Below are 17,479 nucleotides of genomic sequence, written 5' to 3' on the forward strand. Positions count from 1 at the left end.
GTATTTCATCGTAAACAGATTTTGGCCCGGAAACAAAGTCATGGGAATTGTTTTGATTTTCAGCATAACAGGTTACTAATTTTTCTTGTTTATATGTTTTGTCCTGATTCACAATATTTTTTTCTTGAATTCTAACTTCGTCGACGTTAGCATTTGTAGTGACGGTTGGTATTTCCTTGTTTTTAATTGAGTTGAGATCCAACTGGACAATTGTTGTGTCTTTCTGTTTCTCTCTTTCACGATCCATCATTTCTTCTTCATTTTCAAAACTTTCGTTAATTACTGCAAGTCTCTCCTTGAATTCTTTACATTCCACTTTAGGATTTGCCAAAATGGAGATTGTATCAGTTGGTGTTGTCAGGGAAACATCCTCATCCGGAATATCATAGCCTTCCGGACGATCAGTTCCGGAGTTTAGTTCCACTGTCCCATCAAACGTCTTTCTGTGTGGGACTGGATTCTGATGTCTAGAATTCACTATCATTTTGTCGTAATCATCGTTTTCGTCCAACAAACTTCTATTTATCCTCAAATATGTACCTTCCTTATCCGAAGAACATTCCTGGAATTTTTCATTCGTAAATTTCGATAATCCTGCATCTACCTGGATACACGTTGGATTGATGGAAGATACACACCCTTTCTTGTTGGAATGAAGTTCATTTTTCTCGCTCTCCTGTTCTGCCGAGTTGCGTGCTTCCACTTTGCTGTTTGACTCGGTTTTTTCGCCAATATGAATCCGTGGATTCAAAATTAATGTTTCTTTGTCTCCCCTCGGCAGTGGTGGTTTTGCATATTTTCCGACCTCTTCGCTTCCCTTGTCTTGGATAAATGCCTGATTAGATCCCGACACTTTGTTTCCGATGTAGAATTCTGCTTTAGAATTTGAAACTGTTTGATCCATTCCATTTTTCACGTCACCTTCTTTGACAGTCACATTTGGTACATGGATATCGACCGCTACGGAAATATTGTTCACATTTGTTGGTCGATCTAAAGTGTGTCTTCTCACATCATCCGTAAGAGTTCCGTTGCTTATTTTTTGTCTCCAGTTTGCTTTAAATTGATGACTTTTAAACATGTTGTTTTGAAAACTTAATGTTTCGTACCCACCTAATTTCGTACAAACCGGCAAACTATTACTCTTTCCACTGGCATGCCGGTTATGTCGTTTCAACCTAGGGGATCTATTTCGGGACATTTCACCAAATTTAGGTAACTTCAAATCTGACATAATATCGTAATATATTGGCTCAATTTTATCATCACTATAAATGTTATTTTCCCCTTTTCCGGTGTTATGTGTGACGTCACTTCCTGTATTCAATGCCAAATTGCGACGTTGTGGTACTCTGTCTTTAACATCTTCACCAAAGTGAGTAACATTTTCTAAACAGTGTCTATCGTTGTCCGAAACTTTGCAGGCTTTTGTCGATTTTAAAATGTGACCTTGAGGTGTCATGTTTTGTGAATTACCGTATTTCTTCACTGAATGAGTCTCCGCGTCGTCTGAGAAGTCTTTTCCAGATTTCATGTTGTGAGAATATCCATCCGCAGCAGTTACCTTCTTACCGTTCATTTCTGATTCCATATTTTTAGAATTTACACAGAACGTCGTTTTCACAAAATTGTCTTTTCCTGAATTTTTTGAGTGAGACTTTGAGCCAGCCTTCATGTCTTCTGTAAAATCTTTTCCAGATTTCATGTTTTGAGAATCCCCTTCAACCTTCACACCATTTGAATTTTCTTCTGCAGTTTGTGTGTTTTTAGAATCTCCGTGAATATCAGTCTCCTTTAAATAACCCGTATCAGGTTTCGTCGTTTGAGATTCCGAGTCAGACCTCGAGCCCACATACAGGTGTTGATGGCACACTGTGTTATCGTGTTTTGTAACACCGACGGAAAATTCTGAACGATTCCCGACGATGTTCCAGGCGGTAACACCATTTAACATCGAGGAAGTTATAACATTTTCTACGCCCTGTACGGTTTTATTGTCACTTATGGTCTGTGTTTTATTGTCACTTTCCTGATGAACGGCTTTTGTGGCAAGTGTGTGTGTAGTGCCAAATTCGTTACGGACAAGTTTTGTGTCTAATTTGAGCGTAGTGCCAGTTTCCTGATGGCAGGATTTTGTGGCCTGTGTGGTTGTAGTGTCAATATCGTCATGGACATGTTTTGTGGCAATTGTGGCTATAATGCCAGTCTCATTATACTCAGGTTTTGTGACATGTGCGGGTGTTGTATCAGTTCCGTTGTAATCAGGTTTTGTGACCTGTGAGGGTGTTGTATCAGTTCCGTTGTAATCAGGTTTTGTTACTTGAGTGGGTGTTGTATCAGTTCCGGTATAATCAGCTTTTGTGACCTGTGTGGGTGTTGTATCAGTTCCGTTGTAGTCAGGTTTTGTGTCGTCGGTGTTTTCTGTTCTCGATTTCAGGAGATCCCAAGGGTATATAAGATTATCAGGTAACCGTGGTATTTCGGCGGTACATTCTTCTTTAATACTTGGAATCTTGGCGTAGTAATCCGTATCAGAAGAAGAATCGGAACTACTTTCACTATCACTTGTATCAATATCCACACTCTCTCCAAAATCAAAATCTTTAAAATGGTATTGTTCATAGGTCTGGTTAATATTTCTTGGGAGGGTTATCTCCCTTCCAGTGAGAAAATGTCCTTGATTTTTCCAGAGCTCGTGATCAAGCGTATTCCCCGGATCTGTAGAAGAGTCTCCAGGATGAAACAAATTCCGAGTGGTTCCAAATTTAGGAAGCGGTTTCCGAGTGGGTGGTTTCGGTGGCTGCAGAGAATGAAAGTAGTTGGTGAACATGGGTCTGCCAGTTAATAAACTCCGTTGGTGTTTTCTAAAAGTGAAATTGTCTTCGATGATTTTACGTTGGAGAAATGGTATAGCCATGCATCCAGCATGATGACCTTGAACTTTCAAGTGCACGTAGAGGTCACTGTTGCAGCATGGGAGGCCGCACGTGTGACCCGGAGGGTCGTGTGCAAACTGTGAGTGTTCGGAGTAGTATGAAGAAACAGTTAGGTGGCGGTGTTTTTGTTTCTGAAATAAAAAGCGACAAGAATATGTTAAATCTTCACACAAAATAATTTCGATTTTTAATTTCAGATAACCTTTTTAGATCGGATGTTATGACATTCACAGCAAACTTTCTATTCAACTTTTAACACCAAGTCTCACAAAAACAGAAGATGGCACAAACACACAAACTTAACGGCGAGGAAAATAATGTAGGGCAGGCTCTTTCTCAACAATACCAGGAACAAATAAGGCTTGGATACAATACAAATCATATCCAGCTGGTTTCTTTCGCGTAGACCTAGATTCAAGCATCACACGATAATGGTTTATATCGCCAATCATATGGATAGTTTTGAAATATTTTAGAATAACTACAGTACAGCAGGGTGTATAAAATTCCATAGCGTTGGTGTAAATGGTGAGATTTTATAGTGTCGGCGCACAAGGAAGAAACATAACGCCGGCACACAAAGAAATGTTTCATATCATCGGCGTACAAGGAAGAAATGTTTTAGCAGATACTTTTATGTGGCCTTAGGACATGACAGCATTTTAAACAAATCGGTGACATTATACTGATAGCGAAATAAAAGAAGGGCGCATAATCTGCGGGCATTACCTTTATATGATCGAAGTTGTTGCCAGGACGAGAAATCAAACAAATTAACAGACAAAGATGAAATTTCTGATCTGAATTATAAAAATACACTGCATAAAAAAAAAATTAAAAAAATGATAATCAATATTGCAGTAGCAGGAAGACACCAAAACAAAAGGAAAAACAACATCATTTTAAAACAGATGTAAAATCGGATCAAAGGGCATTCTTTGAACGAAAACGGGGAAAAGCAACATTAAGCGATGAGACACCAAACAAACTGTAGATACAAGGAAAACCATGACATCTAAATAAAACTGTAGATACAAGGAACACAAAAGTTTTATTCTGAAAAGTTTTAAAGTAAACAACGGGGAGGACAAAAATGAAGGCAGCCATTTTGTTTGCCCATGTCCCATGCATTACTAGTATATCAGATAGTTGTCCATAGTAAGAAATCTAAATCGATTTCTGACTGGTGCAGCCAGTGTAAACCCCTCCTGGGTATATTACACTTGACATATATATGACATAGGTGAATCCAGTGAAATATAAGACAAGCTATGTGATGAATACAAACACATTCAGTGACATTCGTCATGTTCCATTATGTTTGTATTTCCGATTTCAGCGAGGGTCATAAACATTTTTCCATTATGAGATACATTTGATTCAGATAGGATCGCACGAATTATTACCATAGAGGTGTCCGAATGTGTTAACTTATCACTTTATAAATATCGGTTATCATTGTGCAGAAAAAAAACCGCAAATATATTATTGTTTCAACTAATACGGACTTAGGAGATGATATTAATTCAGAGTAGATTGGAGAGCGTCCTGTTGGAAACGTCTATACCGGTAATAGTAGTACGGAGTTTGGGTTTAGGGCGCGGGAATAATCCTTTCCTCTTCGGCTGTCAAGCTTATAAATATACCATGTCGAGAGACAGAGCTAAGGGAGGTAACTCTGGGAGATTAGCATGTACGGGGCCGGGAACAGCTTTCTTGATCGTGGACATATTCAACCATAGGTAACATTCCCTCGTGTCTGGTACAGCTGAAGAACACTTTACTGGTATGTTTTGTTCACGTGATTTTAATCCTAATAAAAAAAATGAAGAAGAAAAGAAAGATTTACATGGAAAATAATGAAAATGTATAAAGAGCATAAAACCAGGTGTTTCGGAAGAGTAAGGGTCTTCTGCTTCATCGACAACACCCACCATGTAAATCTTTGTGGGCACAGTAAATGTAAAACTTTAAAGGATATAAACCTCGGAGGGTGTGGAGAATATTTGATGTGTGGAAGGTGTTCGATAAGTTTTGTCATTTACATCGTCACTGTACTGACAGAGATCCTGGTTATTGCCAGTACGAAAACATGTTATAACAACGCGAGTCGTGGTGTCACTCCTCGTGAAAACTCTATAACATAATATTGTTAGATTGATCAATACTAAAACACAACAGATTGAAATGTCTCTCCATGTCCTTCTAAAACAATAATAAAAAATCTTAATTCAAACATAAGTTTGATAAACTACGGCAAAATAATAACAAAGTAGAGATTTACACCGAGACTCATATAAAAGTACAAGGAACTTAAGACCAGGTGTTCCGGCAGTATAAGTGTCTTCTGTTGTAAGGACGCCCCACGTGTAAATCTTTATCAGTCCAAGTAAGTAATGTCACGTTCCCATATAAGAACAAATTAAACAACAACGAAACCACGAAGTAAACAAGCGAGCATCAAACACATCCAGATTCAAATCTCACATAGAAACAGAAATTTCTGGTTTTCTGTAATACATATTCAAAGTTCCCTGAATTTCCTTTTTTGTTTGTTTCATATGCATGTAAAATTGTAAAGAAGATGTAAACATTAGTGGATCATTAAAATTAACTCATTTGGACTCCTTAATTCCTTAGAATATCCAGGTCTGTCGTCTGCAGAAAGATGTTTCGGAAGTCCTTGGCATTTATCATTATCAGCAACATGCTCACATGTATTTCGGAGCCCTTCTTAATTATCATCAAATAGCGCCGCCAGTATGAGGAATTTCTGACTCCAGAAGAATAATTTATCTATTCAACTGTTACGGCCTTCAGCGGACATTATTAAAATAAACATATAATTTTTCTTTATTTTGGTATCGGCATAATGGAGTAGGAGAGACGTCATGCCAACGAGCTTTAGACGAGACACTCGTGAGACCGCAGTTTAAGACTGGTGTTCCATTAAAACAGTCGTGAAAAGACCTCCGGACAGTCTAATTATGACTCGCCTTTCCCGGTGTCTTGTGTCAAAGTTTTATTCTCTTAAGGTTTGCAGATTTTTCTTCCTGGATATTTATAAACGTCTTGGGATGAATAAACGCCATTGTTGAGTGTGAACTTTGGTAAATCATTAATGTTATATGGGAATGGTTAGGCCTTTCCATTTTTTCGAAATTGTTTACATATTCGACTTGTGTTGCCTTAAAAGTAGTTAAATCGGATAAATCTGGTTGCTTTTCATTACACCCTACCAATGGTAAGCTAAGCCTTCAGTTATTCAGATTTAAACACAATCAGCACGTGTCACTTTATAAGTAGGTCAAGGTCATTAATTTGAAAAAAAAAATTGATATTGCTACAATGTATAAGCCACAAGCCACATAGCAATAGTTTGGGCTTATTAGTTATTCAGAAAAAAAACTATTGAAAAATTGTTACACATTCAGCTTATGTGACTTTGAAATAGGGTAAGCGTCATTAATATGAGACATCATTGTCCTTCATTCAAAAATATAACTGGCAGAAGGACAACTCCTGGCCTCTTGGTGTTTTCAAAATATGACATGTATATGTAAAAGTTGACACGGCCTCAGCTCCGTGTTCTTTCAGGCAGCTGAACTATGTAATACAACATGGACAACACTGAACACCAACAAATAACTTATTTATAATATTTTTATTATGACCATTTTTTTTCTTTCATTCTTTGTTACAAAAATGTTCAATTAGATTTTCTACAATGTACAGGCGCTAGATACAGGTATAAATAAATCTACATGCTGATTTTTATACATAATATTTAAAGGTGCAAAAATAAAATGACTTGTGCAAGTCTTTCTTTTGTACCTTTATATCTCTGTTCTCTCCTCTCTCACTCACAGCATCTCATTTTTTCTAACATCTTTTTTTCTTTCCTCTGCCACTCTCAATCATCTGTTCTATCACTCTCTTATACCCTTTCTAATTCAACTCATTATCTCAGCTTCTTTTTCATCTTTCACGCTTTCATTATCAAACACCAGTTCTGGTATTCCTATACTTTCACTTTCATCCTTAGCTTTCTCCAATTTTTCTTTTTTCATTCTAACCCTCTGATCGTCTCTCGCTTTCCATAATCTACTTTTGATTAACATCTTCTGCAAAAGTTCTCTCACTGAATTTCTTTGAAAAAAAAAAAAACAACAAAAAAACACTCATCCTCTAAAATGGTTGGTCTGAATGCAACGACTGGAACTGTTAGATTTTGGTTAACCCAGATCCTGTATATCAAACATCTGTAATCTTATGTCACAGTATTTCTAACTATGCTGACATGCATACAATATATACATCTTGACTCTCGATTAAAAAATTGTTTTACATTTATAATTCTTGACTATATTTCTTTAACTTAAAAATTTTAAAGATTAATATATCTAATTTCTCTCTAGTTTGTATCATAATTATTAGTTTTGTTTCAATATGGTCACCTCTGGGCTAACATTTTAATTAATGTAAGTAATAACTGATATTTAGGGATAAAAATATTAATATATTTCAGCAATCTAAAAAGTGTTTGGGATGACTTTCATGTAAATTTAAAATTCACATTTAGAGATCAGATAATGTGAAAATTTATAATTATTTAAGGGAAAAATAACTTCACAGAAAGGAAACTGAATGATCAGTTGGCAGTGGTTAGGTCTATAGATAAAGAAACAGATATTCAACACGAAACATTATTACAGAATCTATAACAGGAAACAAAGAACCAGGAACTATTAAACCAACAGTTTTATTCTGAAACCACGAAAATATCTACCTAAAAGGGAACTAATAACAAAAACACTTTCCAACACTTTAATTTTTTGCCAAATCTAAGTACAGTTGTAATGGGAGAAAAATGACAGCATTCTAAAGGCAAGTGATTTTGATGTGTCATGGTATTTCTGATCTATATATTTAAAGCAGTGCATCTTTTTTTTTTTGATGACGGACGGTTCAAGATATTGCATCTCAAAAATTAGATTGAATGAAAAATATGATATGTGCATATAACTTGCATCAGTATGAAATTTATTTCATGAAAGGCACAGAAAAGAAAATATTTATAAAATTGGAGTTATCTCCCTTCAATCAGTGAAAGATTTTGATTAGTGTGGCATTATTCAGAGTGGAGGTCAAGTTACCTCCCCTTTCAGGATAATATTTTGTTGTGTAAGATATATGTGTTTTATGGACGATATGTTTCATAGTTAAATATTTACAACTTCATAGAATTACAAAAAATGTACAAAAATAATTATGTTTTCTCACAAACCAAGGAGATTCATTTTTATTCTCTTCAATCATTTTTGGAATTCAAATTATATTCCGGTAATTAAATTTTTGAAGAGTTTCTCTTGTAACAAACATGTTTATTCATTAAGTTTACTCTCTGAAGTAGCCATCGAGAGATCTATTTTTAATTCAAGTAAAACATTATAAACAGTTATGCCAACGCTCCTTTCTGCTTTAGTCAGTGATGATTTTGAAAAATCAAATCTTAAAGCATTTTAGTTGTTTTAGTTTAGATTTATGCAAAGAATAAAAAAAATGTAATTACAATTTTTTCTTGTTTTGTTTTTTAATATCAAAGAAATAAGAAATATTTCTCCAATGATTCAATGTTTTATGATAATATACCTTCAAAATTGGTATATTTTGATTTTGAGTTCATTATCCTGAACATAACTTATTCTCCAAAAACTTTGAACAAGGCCAAAATGAAAACCCTTGAACTCTGATTATTCAAACACACTGGCTTTTGAAGCCGAACTTTCAAATCCACGGACATTACAAGGGTAATACACAAAATTATTTTTTTGTATTTACAACTTTGAGGTACATGAGTTAAAAAAAGAGAGAAAAAAAAAAAAAACATTCACGCAACATTTTTTTTTATATAAAAACACACACACTCTTTCTGCCTGTATATATATTAAGAAACAAACAGTATAGGACCAAAGCATATGTATGATTAAATTTGAATTTTCAGGTTAATTTAAAGAAAATTCTCATGACAAAGATATATTTTCAATATTTAACTAAACGATAAGTTTTTATCAACATGGAGCATAATTTTTTTCTCTCACCCTTAGAAAGTCAATTTTCTTGTTAAATTTTAAATTAATTTCCATAAACAGAATTTAAACCATATATTTCATGTGAATGCGTCTATTGAATGAGTATTTAAAACAACAAACAATTTTCTTTCGGGTTGGCCACTTTGTGATTTACAGCAACATTTAAAATTTACATATTTAAAAATTAAATACACTCTGTAATAAAAATCTTTATATATAGATATTTCACGTTGATAGATTGTACTGATTTAAATAATTTTTGGATTAAAGAAGATATTTCCTGAAAACAACAGAATATTCTACACTTAGCAGAACACAAATTTTGGTTTTGCACTTACAAAGTTTTAAGAAATGAACATAAGCACAAAACATATATGGTGGGCAAAAATATCAATCATGTTTTAAGTTAACATATATTTGAATATTTCAAACCTTATTTCAAAATTTCTTTCATAACTGAAATGGAACCAGAGACACATAACATGATTAACAACTGAGCACCAATCATGAAAAACCCCCTCTGCAGCAAAGACAACAATATTTGATGACAAAGATGGCAGTAAAGTCTCATATTCAACAAATGACAATTCTACTGGATTTCAGAAAAAAAATATGTTATTGCAAGTTATTTCCTTCAATGATTTTTTTAAGGAAAACAATTTCTAATGTCATAAATTATTGAATTTGTGAGTTATTTACACTTTCACTTTGTTAAATGATGACAAATGATTTATATAGACTTAAAACTATTGTGTATTATTGCGATCAGACATCAGCGTACAGCAGGATGCGTGTCATGACTTCTGCGTATACAAAAGTTTTGTGGGTGTCATGTCGTCTGCGTATACGGGTACATGTGTTTGCCTACACATACAGCGATTCTCTTCGCCAGAATAAATGTCTTCCCATGTCTTGCTTCCCCTGAGCACATGGAATTTCGAGATCATAATCATGCTTGATTACCATGTTAAAAAATCCTACATCCTATAAACGTTTGTAGATGTGGATCATAGTTAAACCTCATAGAGCACTTTTTAAAAAAAAATGTTTACTATAAAGAATATGCTGTCGCCTTCACAACAAGGTAATGCTGTCGCCTTCACAGCAAGGTAATGCTGTCGCCTTGACAACAAGGTAAAAATCCATTAAGCCTTGCAAAGAGACTCTTTAAATCAGTCATCAGAACAAATGGTGTTGTGATGTTACTATGGCAACAATTTTGGTAACCAGCTTGGGATTTTTGTATCATATACAACAAGAGGCATGGGGATTTTTGGTTTCCACCAATAGAAATGAGGAACACTTATGGCATCAACACAAACATAGACGACACAGAACTGGGAATACCCATGCTTGGAGATTTTTGGAAGCACAAATTGTCACAGAGGTCAATTCATCAATGACATGGTGTCATAAAACTGCTTCAGAATGAGGCAGCCTCTATGTCACATTGCTCAGAATGAGGCAGCCTCTTTGTCACACTGCTCAGAATGAGGCAGCCTCTTGGCTATGCTCCTCAGAATGAGGCAGATTTTTTTGTCCTGATCACCATGACAACATGTAGCCTCACAGGTACTTCACGACACTATAAATAGCACAAGTGGCTCCAGAACATCATACAACAACCTCGTAAATAACCTTTTTTGGTTTGGATGAATCAGGAGTTGAATAACCACTCTCCATGCCACTTCCAAAACTTCCGCCCTCTTTATGGTCCTCCGGATGGAGGTCAATGTACTGTTGTTGATCTTTTCTAGGTGTTCCATGAATAGATGAATCTGAAACAAGAGAGTTATGGGTAATTTCAAAAATTATGGCAGATTTTTTTTTTTTTCAAATTTAAATTTAGAATTCTGGTCCATTTTTTTTTTTATATATATACACTACTCAAATATCAAGAGTTTATTATTCATTTCACAACAAAACAAGCAAGAAATGAATTTGGTAATGTATTTAAAGAAATTGAATGTTCTCCATGCAGACCAGATTTTCTATCAAAAACAAACTGGGAGCCAGTAAAGAAATCTTGTAAAATGAAACTTTATATTGAGGCAATGAACGTTTTGTCAAGACAAAAACGGTGAATTTCGTTTAATATCAGTCAACATTTCCAGCTTCCCCCCCTCCCCAACTCCCCACTCCAAAACACTTCATATTTCTTTGCTTTGTATTCTGCTCTTGAGATTCTAAAAGGTTTACACAGATGACAAGTACCAACAAATGTAAAAATATTAATAACATTAATTTAAAAATGAAAAAAAAAAACCTTATCTCCAATTTCTTAATACTCAGACCAATCAATGTATCTATGTATTCAAATTTATGTAAATATTATCAAGTATATGGAAAATAATAATGATTTAAATATGCAAATTACACTTTTTACCTAAACAATATTCCAATAAGAAATGAAAAAAACTAATTCTACAATCAATGAAAAAACACTAATCTCCAATTTCTTAATATTGTCATATCCATGGTATTCCTATTTGAATATTTCATTTAAAAAACTAACTACATGATGGATGTTAAATTTATCAGACCAATCTATGTATTTAAATTTATGTAAATATTATCAAATATATGTAAAATAATAACGATTTAAATATGCAAATTACACTCTTTACTGAAACATTATTCCAAAAATGAAGGAAAAAAAATTTATTCTACAATCAATACCGTTCTAAACGTGCCTAGTTGAGGTAGATAAATCTCACACAGGATAATTAGATCAGCTAGTCGTACACAAAATTAATTGTCCGTTAAATTGCGCAGATGATCACATCAACAGTTCAACTTCAGTAGATGTCAGTCTTTTATATAAAAACACAGACAAATGGAGATCTAGATTAAACGTCTTAATGCAAACCTAATCCATACGCTTCATCAGCTTTTTAACATTTCAACGCGAAATTTTCATCCTCTTTGACTTTTAAAATAAGCATTACAATGTTAACATTGCATGAATCAAAATTCATTTTAATCGGTATTTGAAAAAAAAATAAACAATTTGAAAAGCCAACTCGTTAAACAGGTGAAGCTGACATTGTTTAGACTGACTAGGCTTCTCGGGAAGAAATGGTAATGAAGACACAATGGAAAAACAAAGATACAAAAAGACAATCAAGTTGCTACCCACCTGTTTGTTTGTTGTGATTAAAAGCCTCGCTATTCATATCTGTAAACACGTAAAATTTACATTTAAATAGGTGACAAATACAATTTAACAACACTGATAGCCATCCCTTTGTACCTTGTTGTTGTACAGACATGCCAAGTGATAATACATTTAATCATTATTTTGATTCTTTTCCTCTCTAAGCAAATGTCATATCAAATGATCCCTTCATGAATATTTATTGTAAACAAGTGTAATATGAATTCAATATACTTTCTTCAAATAAAATTTTCAAAATTATTTTTTTTAAAAATTGTTTTAAATATTATTTTTTTCTTCTTTTTTTTGTCAAAAATTCTGTCTTCATTAAATTCTATGGTATATATTACAATAAATGAAAATTGCAACTCAAAGTTAAGAAACAATTAAACCAAAACCAAGATTATATCAGTAGTATTAAAAATTCAAAATATCAAAACCAAACAAACTCAAAAACAAGTTGGAGCAATATGATTGGTTTACTATTTCCCCAATCAGAATGCTTGTAACTAAACCAAAGGGGAGATAATTATATATAAACTACACACAACACATAAAAGGTGATAATAAACCATCCTCTAAATTGATTTCAAAAAATCTAACCTTAGTAAAATAAATTCTCAACTAAAAACTGAAAATACTGAAGAGTACTACACAAGGGAGACAACACACACTTATGAAATAAATCTTTACTATGAAAAACAAAACAAAGAGGATAAAATGAGTGAATGATTTAATTATGATCATGTTGCAAATGAGGTGATAGTGCTTAATGATTTGATTGGTGAAGAAAAAACATGCTCTGTAACTTCAAAGTTATCTCCCTTGGTGATTAATTGCCTAAATTACCAGTAATTTCTTTAAAACTGTAATTTCAATGAAATACTGGTGATATGAGCATAAACTATATACTGTGTATTTTGTGCCATAGAAATAAAGAGAAACCAACCTTTCAACTCTCCTAAGGGACAATAGTTTCACCCAATTCTGGGAAAGAAGATTCTAATATATTCACAAAGGGGTGAAAAGGATATTTTACTATTTTGTGTAATGATGAATAACTTACTGTCGTTTCGTCTGTTCATTTCGTTTTCATACAGACGTTTCTCTAATTGAGAATCGTATGAGGTGTCTAGAGGGATATTCCCATTGGGGGTGTGGCCATTATTAGCATGAGAAGGATAATTCATATGGTTCAGTCCAGAATCTGAAATTAATTGATATGTGAATCAACACATCAAAAGGTGAATATCCTTTATCTAGTTTTCATACTGAAAATTCATACATCATCTTTCTATCATATCAAATGAAAATTTCACAAAAAATGACTTGACCAAATACAAAATGGATGAAATTACAATTTCTTATATGATACTTTTCATCTTCTGTTGCAACATATTTCTTTAAGAACTTATCACACTTTCTAGAACATAGTATCATTTCAAAGAAAAAAAATTTTTTTTTAAAACATAAATTCAGTAATTTGTTTTGCATACAGTGACATCTGGTGGCAAGGGGAAGTTTGCAAAGGGAGGTAATTGAAGCTTTGGGAAGGTAAATTGTCAAAAGGAAAGTGCCTTGAAGGAAGGGGAGATAACCAACCACCAAGCTTAGAATATATAGATATAAATGTGTATTATTTGATTATTAAATGAAAAGTGAAATTATTAGTTTACATGTGGCAAAATTTCCAAGCAGGTGAAGAATAATGATTTAAGCAAAGAAATGGATTTCACATTTTGCACAAAATGCTGATATGGTTATGATGTAAAACCTTGAAATTCCATCAATAACGCTGCTTTCTATCTTTTTAATGTCATCAGTTTTCATATCATTCATTTTTTCTAAATGATTTTTAAATCTTGAATCTGACTTATAATATACAACGCCAAACTCTGTATAATGATAAAATGTGCCATTATAATGCACTACAATGACAGTATAACAAGGTTTTACTTTAAAACTCAGAGGAAAAAAAGATAAACAGATGAAAATAACAAGGATTTTGATATCTTCTGGTTTGCTGGATTGATATCTTCAAAAAATAAATTCTTAACTTCAAAATTTCTAAAATTCATCAAATAATACTTTTCTTTACTATAATTTCAGGAAAATTTTTGAAATATATTTTTGAACTTCTCAAGTTTTATGAAATAAACAATATTCTTACCAGCAAGAATTAAAATCATTTTCAATCAATCAATCAAAACAGAAGACAAAGCATACAAGAAAAACAAGCAAGCAAGCAAGTGCACAAACAATATTGGAAGGAAAACAGACCTCTATTTTGTTTATAATTTGATCGCAAAATACAATAATCTATTTGCTACACTTAGATATGTAGTTTTTGTAATAAAAATTATATTCGATATGCCAACATACTATGTCTGTATTTGATATACTGTAACAATACATATGTTAGCAGAAATCAAATTCGGCTAAAATATGATTGTACTAATTTCAGCAATTTTTGTTTAGCAATAATTGTGAATGCGCTAATTCAGCACTGTGATTATTTGCCAAAAGATAAAGATATTGTGCTAAAATCTGATTGTACGAAGTTTACAGTGAAAGTAAATCATAATTTTTTATTTTTCATTTCTTTCAAAAATTTTGATATTCTGTTTTGAAAGTAAGGGATGAAGATCAATTGTTTAAAAACAGAAGTCCATTATGATTTTAATGCATGCCTGCAACAGGAAACAGCAACAATATGGTCGAATTTCAGATTACAATTCGAAAGTTCCTGATTATAAAGCTGAACAGTTTATTGTTTCTGAATTTTAAAAAATGACTTTTTAAAACAATGTTTTTGCATTGTAAGAAAAGTTTTTTTATTAAAAGAAGGAAATGCCCCTCCCCCTCCCTTCCCTTGTCTATTTTTACTTAAACTTTACTTGTATTCCATAAATTTTGAAGAGAACCAATCAAAGAAGTGTGATATTGAGTAATGTTAGAGTAACAATGACCTAGTTATGAAAAAGTAGGTCAAATTTGATGCTATATATAAACAAATAATTGTAGTGAGTATGTGAAAATGAAATGTTATATTGCCTTATCTTTGACTGATACAGTTTGGACAGACAGTTGAAGTCTAAATATAAGGATTTTTTTATTGGTTTAAAGATTCTTAATGATTCTTATGAGTTATTCTGAGTAAAATAGTGAGTGTTTGGAAACAGGGTTGCTGTGACCTTGTTTTAGTAGAGAAACCACTACTCACACATATTAGTACTACCACTCATGCCACGCGTTTGGTCCAGATGATAGGACTCGTAAAACTCTGTTGTGTCCATACCTGGATTGTCGAAGCCTCGTTTTGGTTTGGCAGGAATATTTATGCCGTTTACCGGCTGTGTCTGCCTGCTGAAAAACAAAATGCAAATAAAAATGTGAGGAAGAAGCAACACAAAGGATTGTAACATTTTCCACATCAGGAAGTAAACTAAAAATGCAGGGGCCAAATAACAATGTACTATTGGCAAGTTTTACTGTAGATATGGCTACAACAACTAATAAAGAAAACACTGGTGGCAGAGATCTAGATAATATAGATGTACATCATATTTTCAAGGATAAAAATGATTCTTCTGTATGATTTCTTACTTCAGAAAAAAATATCATTTTTACAGAGACTAGTGTTTCTGTTATGAAAACAAGAAAAGATTTCAAACAGATTTTTACATACGTAAAATCTTTTGTCAAGATTAAATCAGCTCGAAAACAGAATTTGTCTCCAATTGAGAATAGGTTTTCAACAAATATATTTACAAATCCAGAAAATATGGATGCATCATCTAAGTTTGTTTACATCTCTGCCGAATGTTGGGGTTGTCAGCTACCAGGACGTGACATTTTGTAACGGTTTTTGCAAGTCCATTTAAACTAAAAATTACACATAATTCCCATACAGAACATGTGTGTATGAAGTGCATGCATTCTCTAAGTCTGTATATATAACAGACTATCAAAGGTCGTCGTCTGCTCCTTCAATAGCTGCCATTTTAAACAATTGATTTAATGTCAAACCTAGGATTTTTCTTCAATCTTATTTTTTGACTCAAAGTTTATCATCTAAATCCAAGTTCTCAATGAAAAAAAGGTTATCCTCCTTTTTTTCTTCAATATTTCCAAAAAAATTCCAATTTTCTGAGACAGATTTGATCCACTAAAATGAAATGCTCAAATTTTGTAGCTGTACGATACATGTATTTTTCATAATTACCTAAACAATTTTTTTGTAAAATTTTATTATTCTTGCAAATGACACATATATAGAAATTGTCATGAAATGATCAAGTGGGCAGATTTCAAACGATAATCAAGAGATTGTCAAAATGGCCTACATCGAAGGGTGTCAGTCGAGGTTATAACCGAGCTATACGAGACGATGTGTTGGAGCTATAAGATGTTGTGTTGAAGCTACGAGACGTTGTGTTGAGACAGTTAGGCTTATACTACGGTTTCATTCCATTAAAACGGGGAAATTTGATGAAGAATTGGAAACATTACTTACTTGGCATTTTGTGCGTTTTCATAGTCTTTGGCAGCTGTGGAGTACAAATAATTACAGAGATTATCAATAGAGTGAAGATTAAAGAATTTAAATACATTAAGATAAAATTGAAATCAAACTTTTTCTTGACTTAAAGTCCGTACTATAGTCAGGGTCATATGAGGATGATACAGTAGATAATTGGTACAAACACTAGAATTGTCAGAAAGTACAAGCATGGACAAACGATGGACAGATAGATGGACAAAGACAGACAGACAGATCAGTGACAGAGAGATGGGCACAGACAGACAGACAGATCAGTGACAGATAGATGGGCACACACAGACAGACAGACAGAACAGCAACAGATAGATGGACACAAACAGACAGACAGACAGAACAGGTAATTGGCACAAACACAATAGAATTGTCAGAAAGTGGAAACAGGACAGCCGTACAAAATGTACATGTATATTTAGCATTGACAGAAAGTACAAATATTGGACAGATGACGGACAGATGGATGAACACAGACAAATGGACAGACAGACAGAGACAGAGAGACAGAAATTGCATGGGATGGTTATGGAAGACATGGAGATCAAATCCAAATAAAATACAGATTATCATTGTATCAATCCCTAATATCAAGTACACACCCTACCGTCATAGAGCCCCCGTCAGACAGTGCCACCATCACACACGGCCACCCAACATCACTTCATTTCATTCTCATGTCAAAATTATTACTTGCGAATTGAGATGATATAAATAATAAAACACTACCCATCCGTCA

At 33.4% G+C, this 17,479-nt stretch overlaps 1 protein-coding gene across 1 annotated transcript in view; it reads right to left on the reverse strand.

The window, feature by feature from the left end:
• Positions 1-6,613: 6,613 nt before the first annotated feature.
• LOC132555924 (hemicentin-1-like) overlaps positions 6,614-17,479 on the reverse strand; it is a 50,690-nt gene continuing 39,824 nt past the window's right edge. Inside the window, exons 15-19 of the mRNA XM_060220302.1 lie at positions 16,702-16,735; positions 15,409-15,551; positions 13,252-13,392; positions 12,168-12,206; positions 6,614-10,806 (exon numbers count right to left, since the gene is read on the reverse strand). Of these exons, the coding sequence (XP_060076285.1) occupies positions 10,643-10,806; positions 12,168-12,206; positions 13,252-13,392; positions 15,409-15,551; positions 16,702-16,735 (521 nt within the window). The 3' untranslated portion in view covers positions 6,614-10,642. The remainder of the gene's footprint in view (positions 10,807-12,167; positions 12,207-13,251; positions 13,393-15,408; positions 15,552-16,701; positions 16,736-17,479) is intronic.

The sequence above is a fragment of the Ylistrum balloti genome, unplaced genomic scaffold (assembly GCF_031769215.1).
Source record: "Ylistrum balloti isolate Yb309-2 unplaced genomic scaffold, AGI_CSIRO_Ybal_v1 Utg370528, whole genome shotgun sequence".
Classification (NCBI taxonomy): Eukaryota; Metazoa; Mollusca; class Bivalvia; order Pectinida; family Pectinidae; genus Ylistrum; species Ylistrum balloti.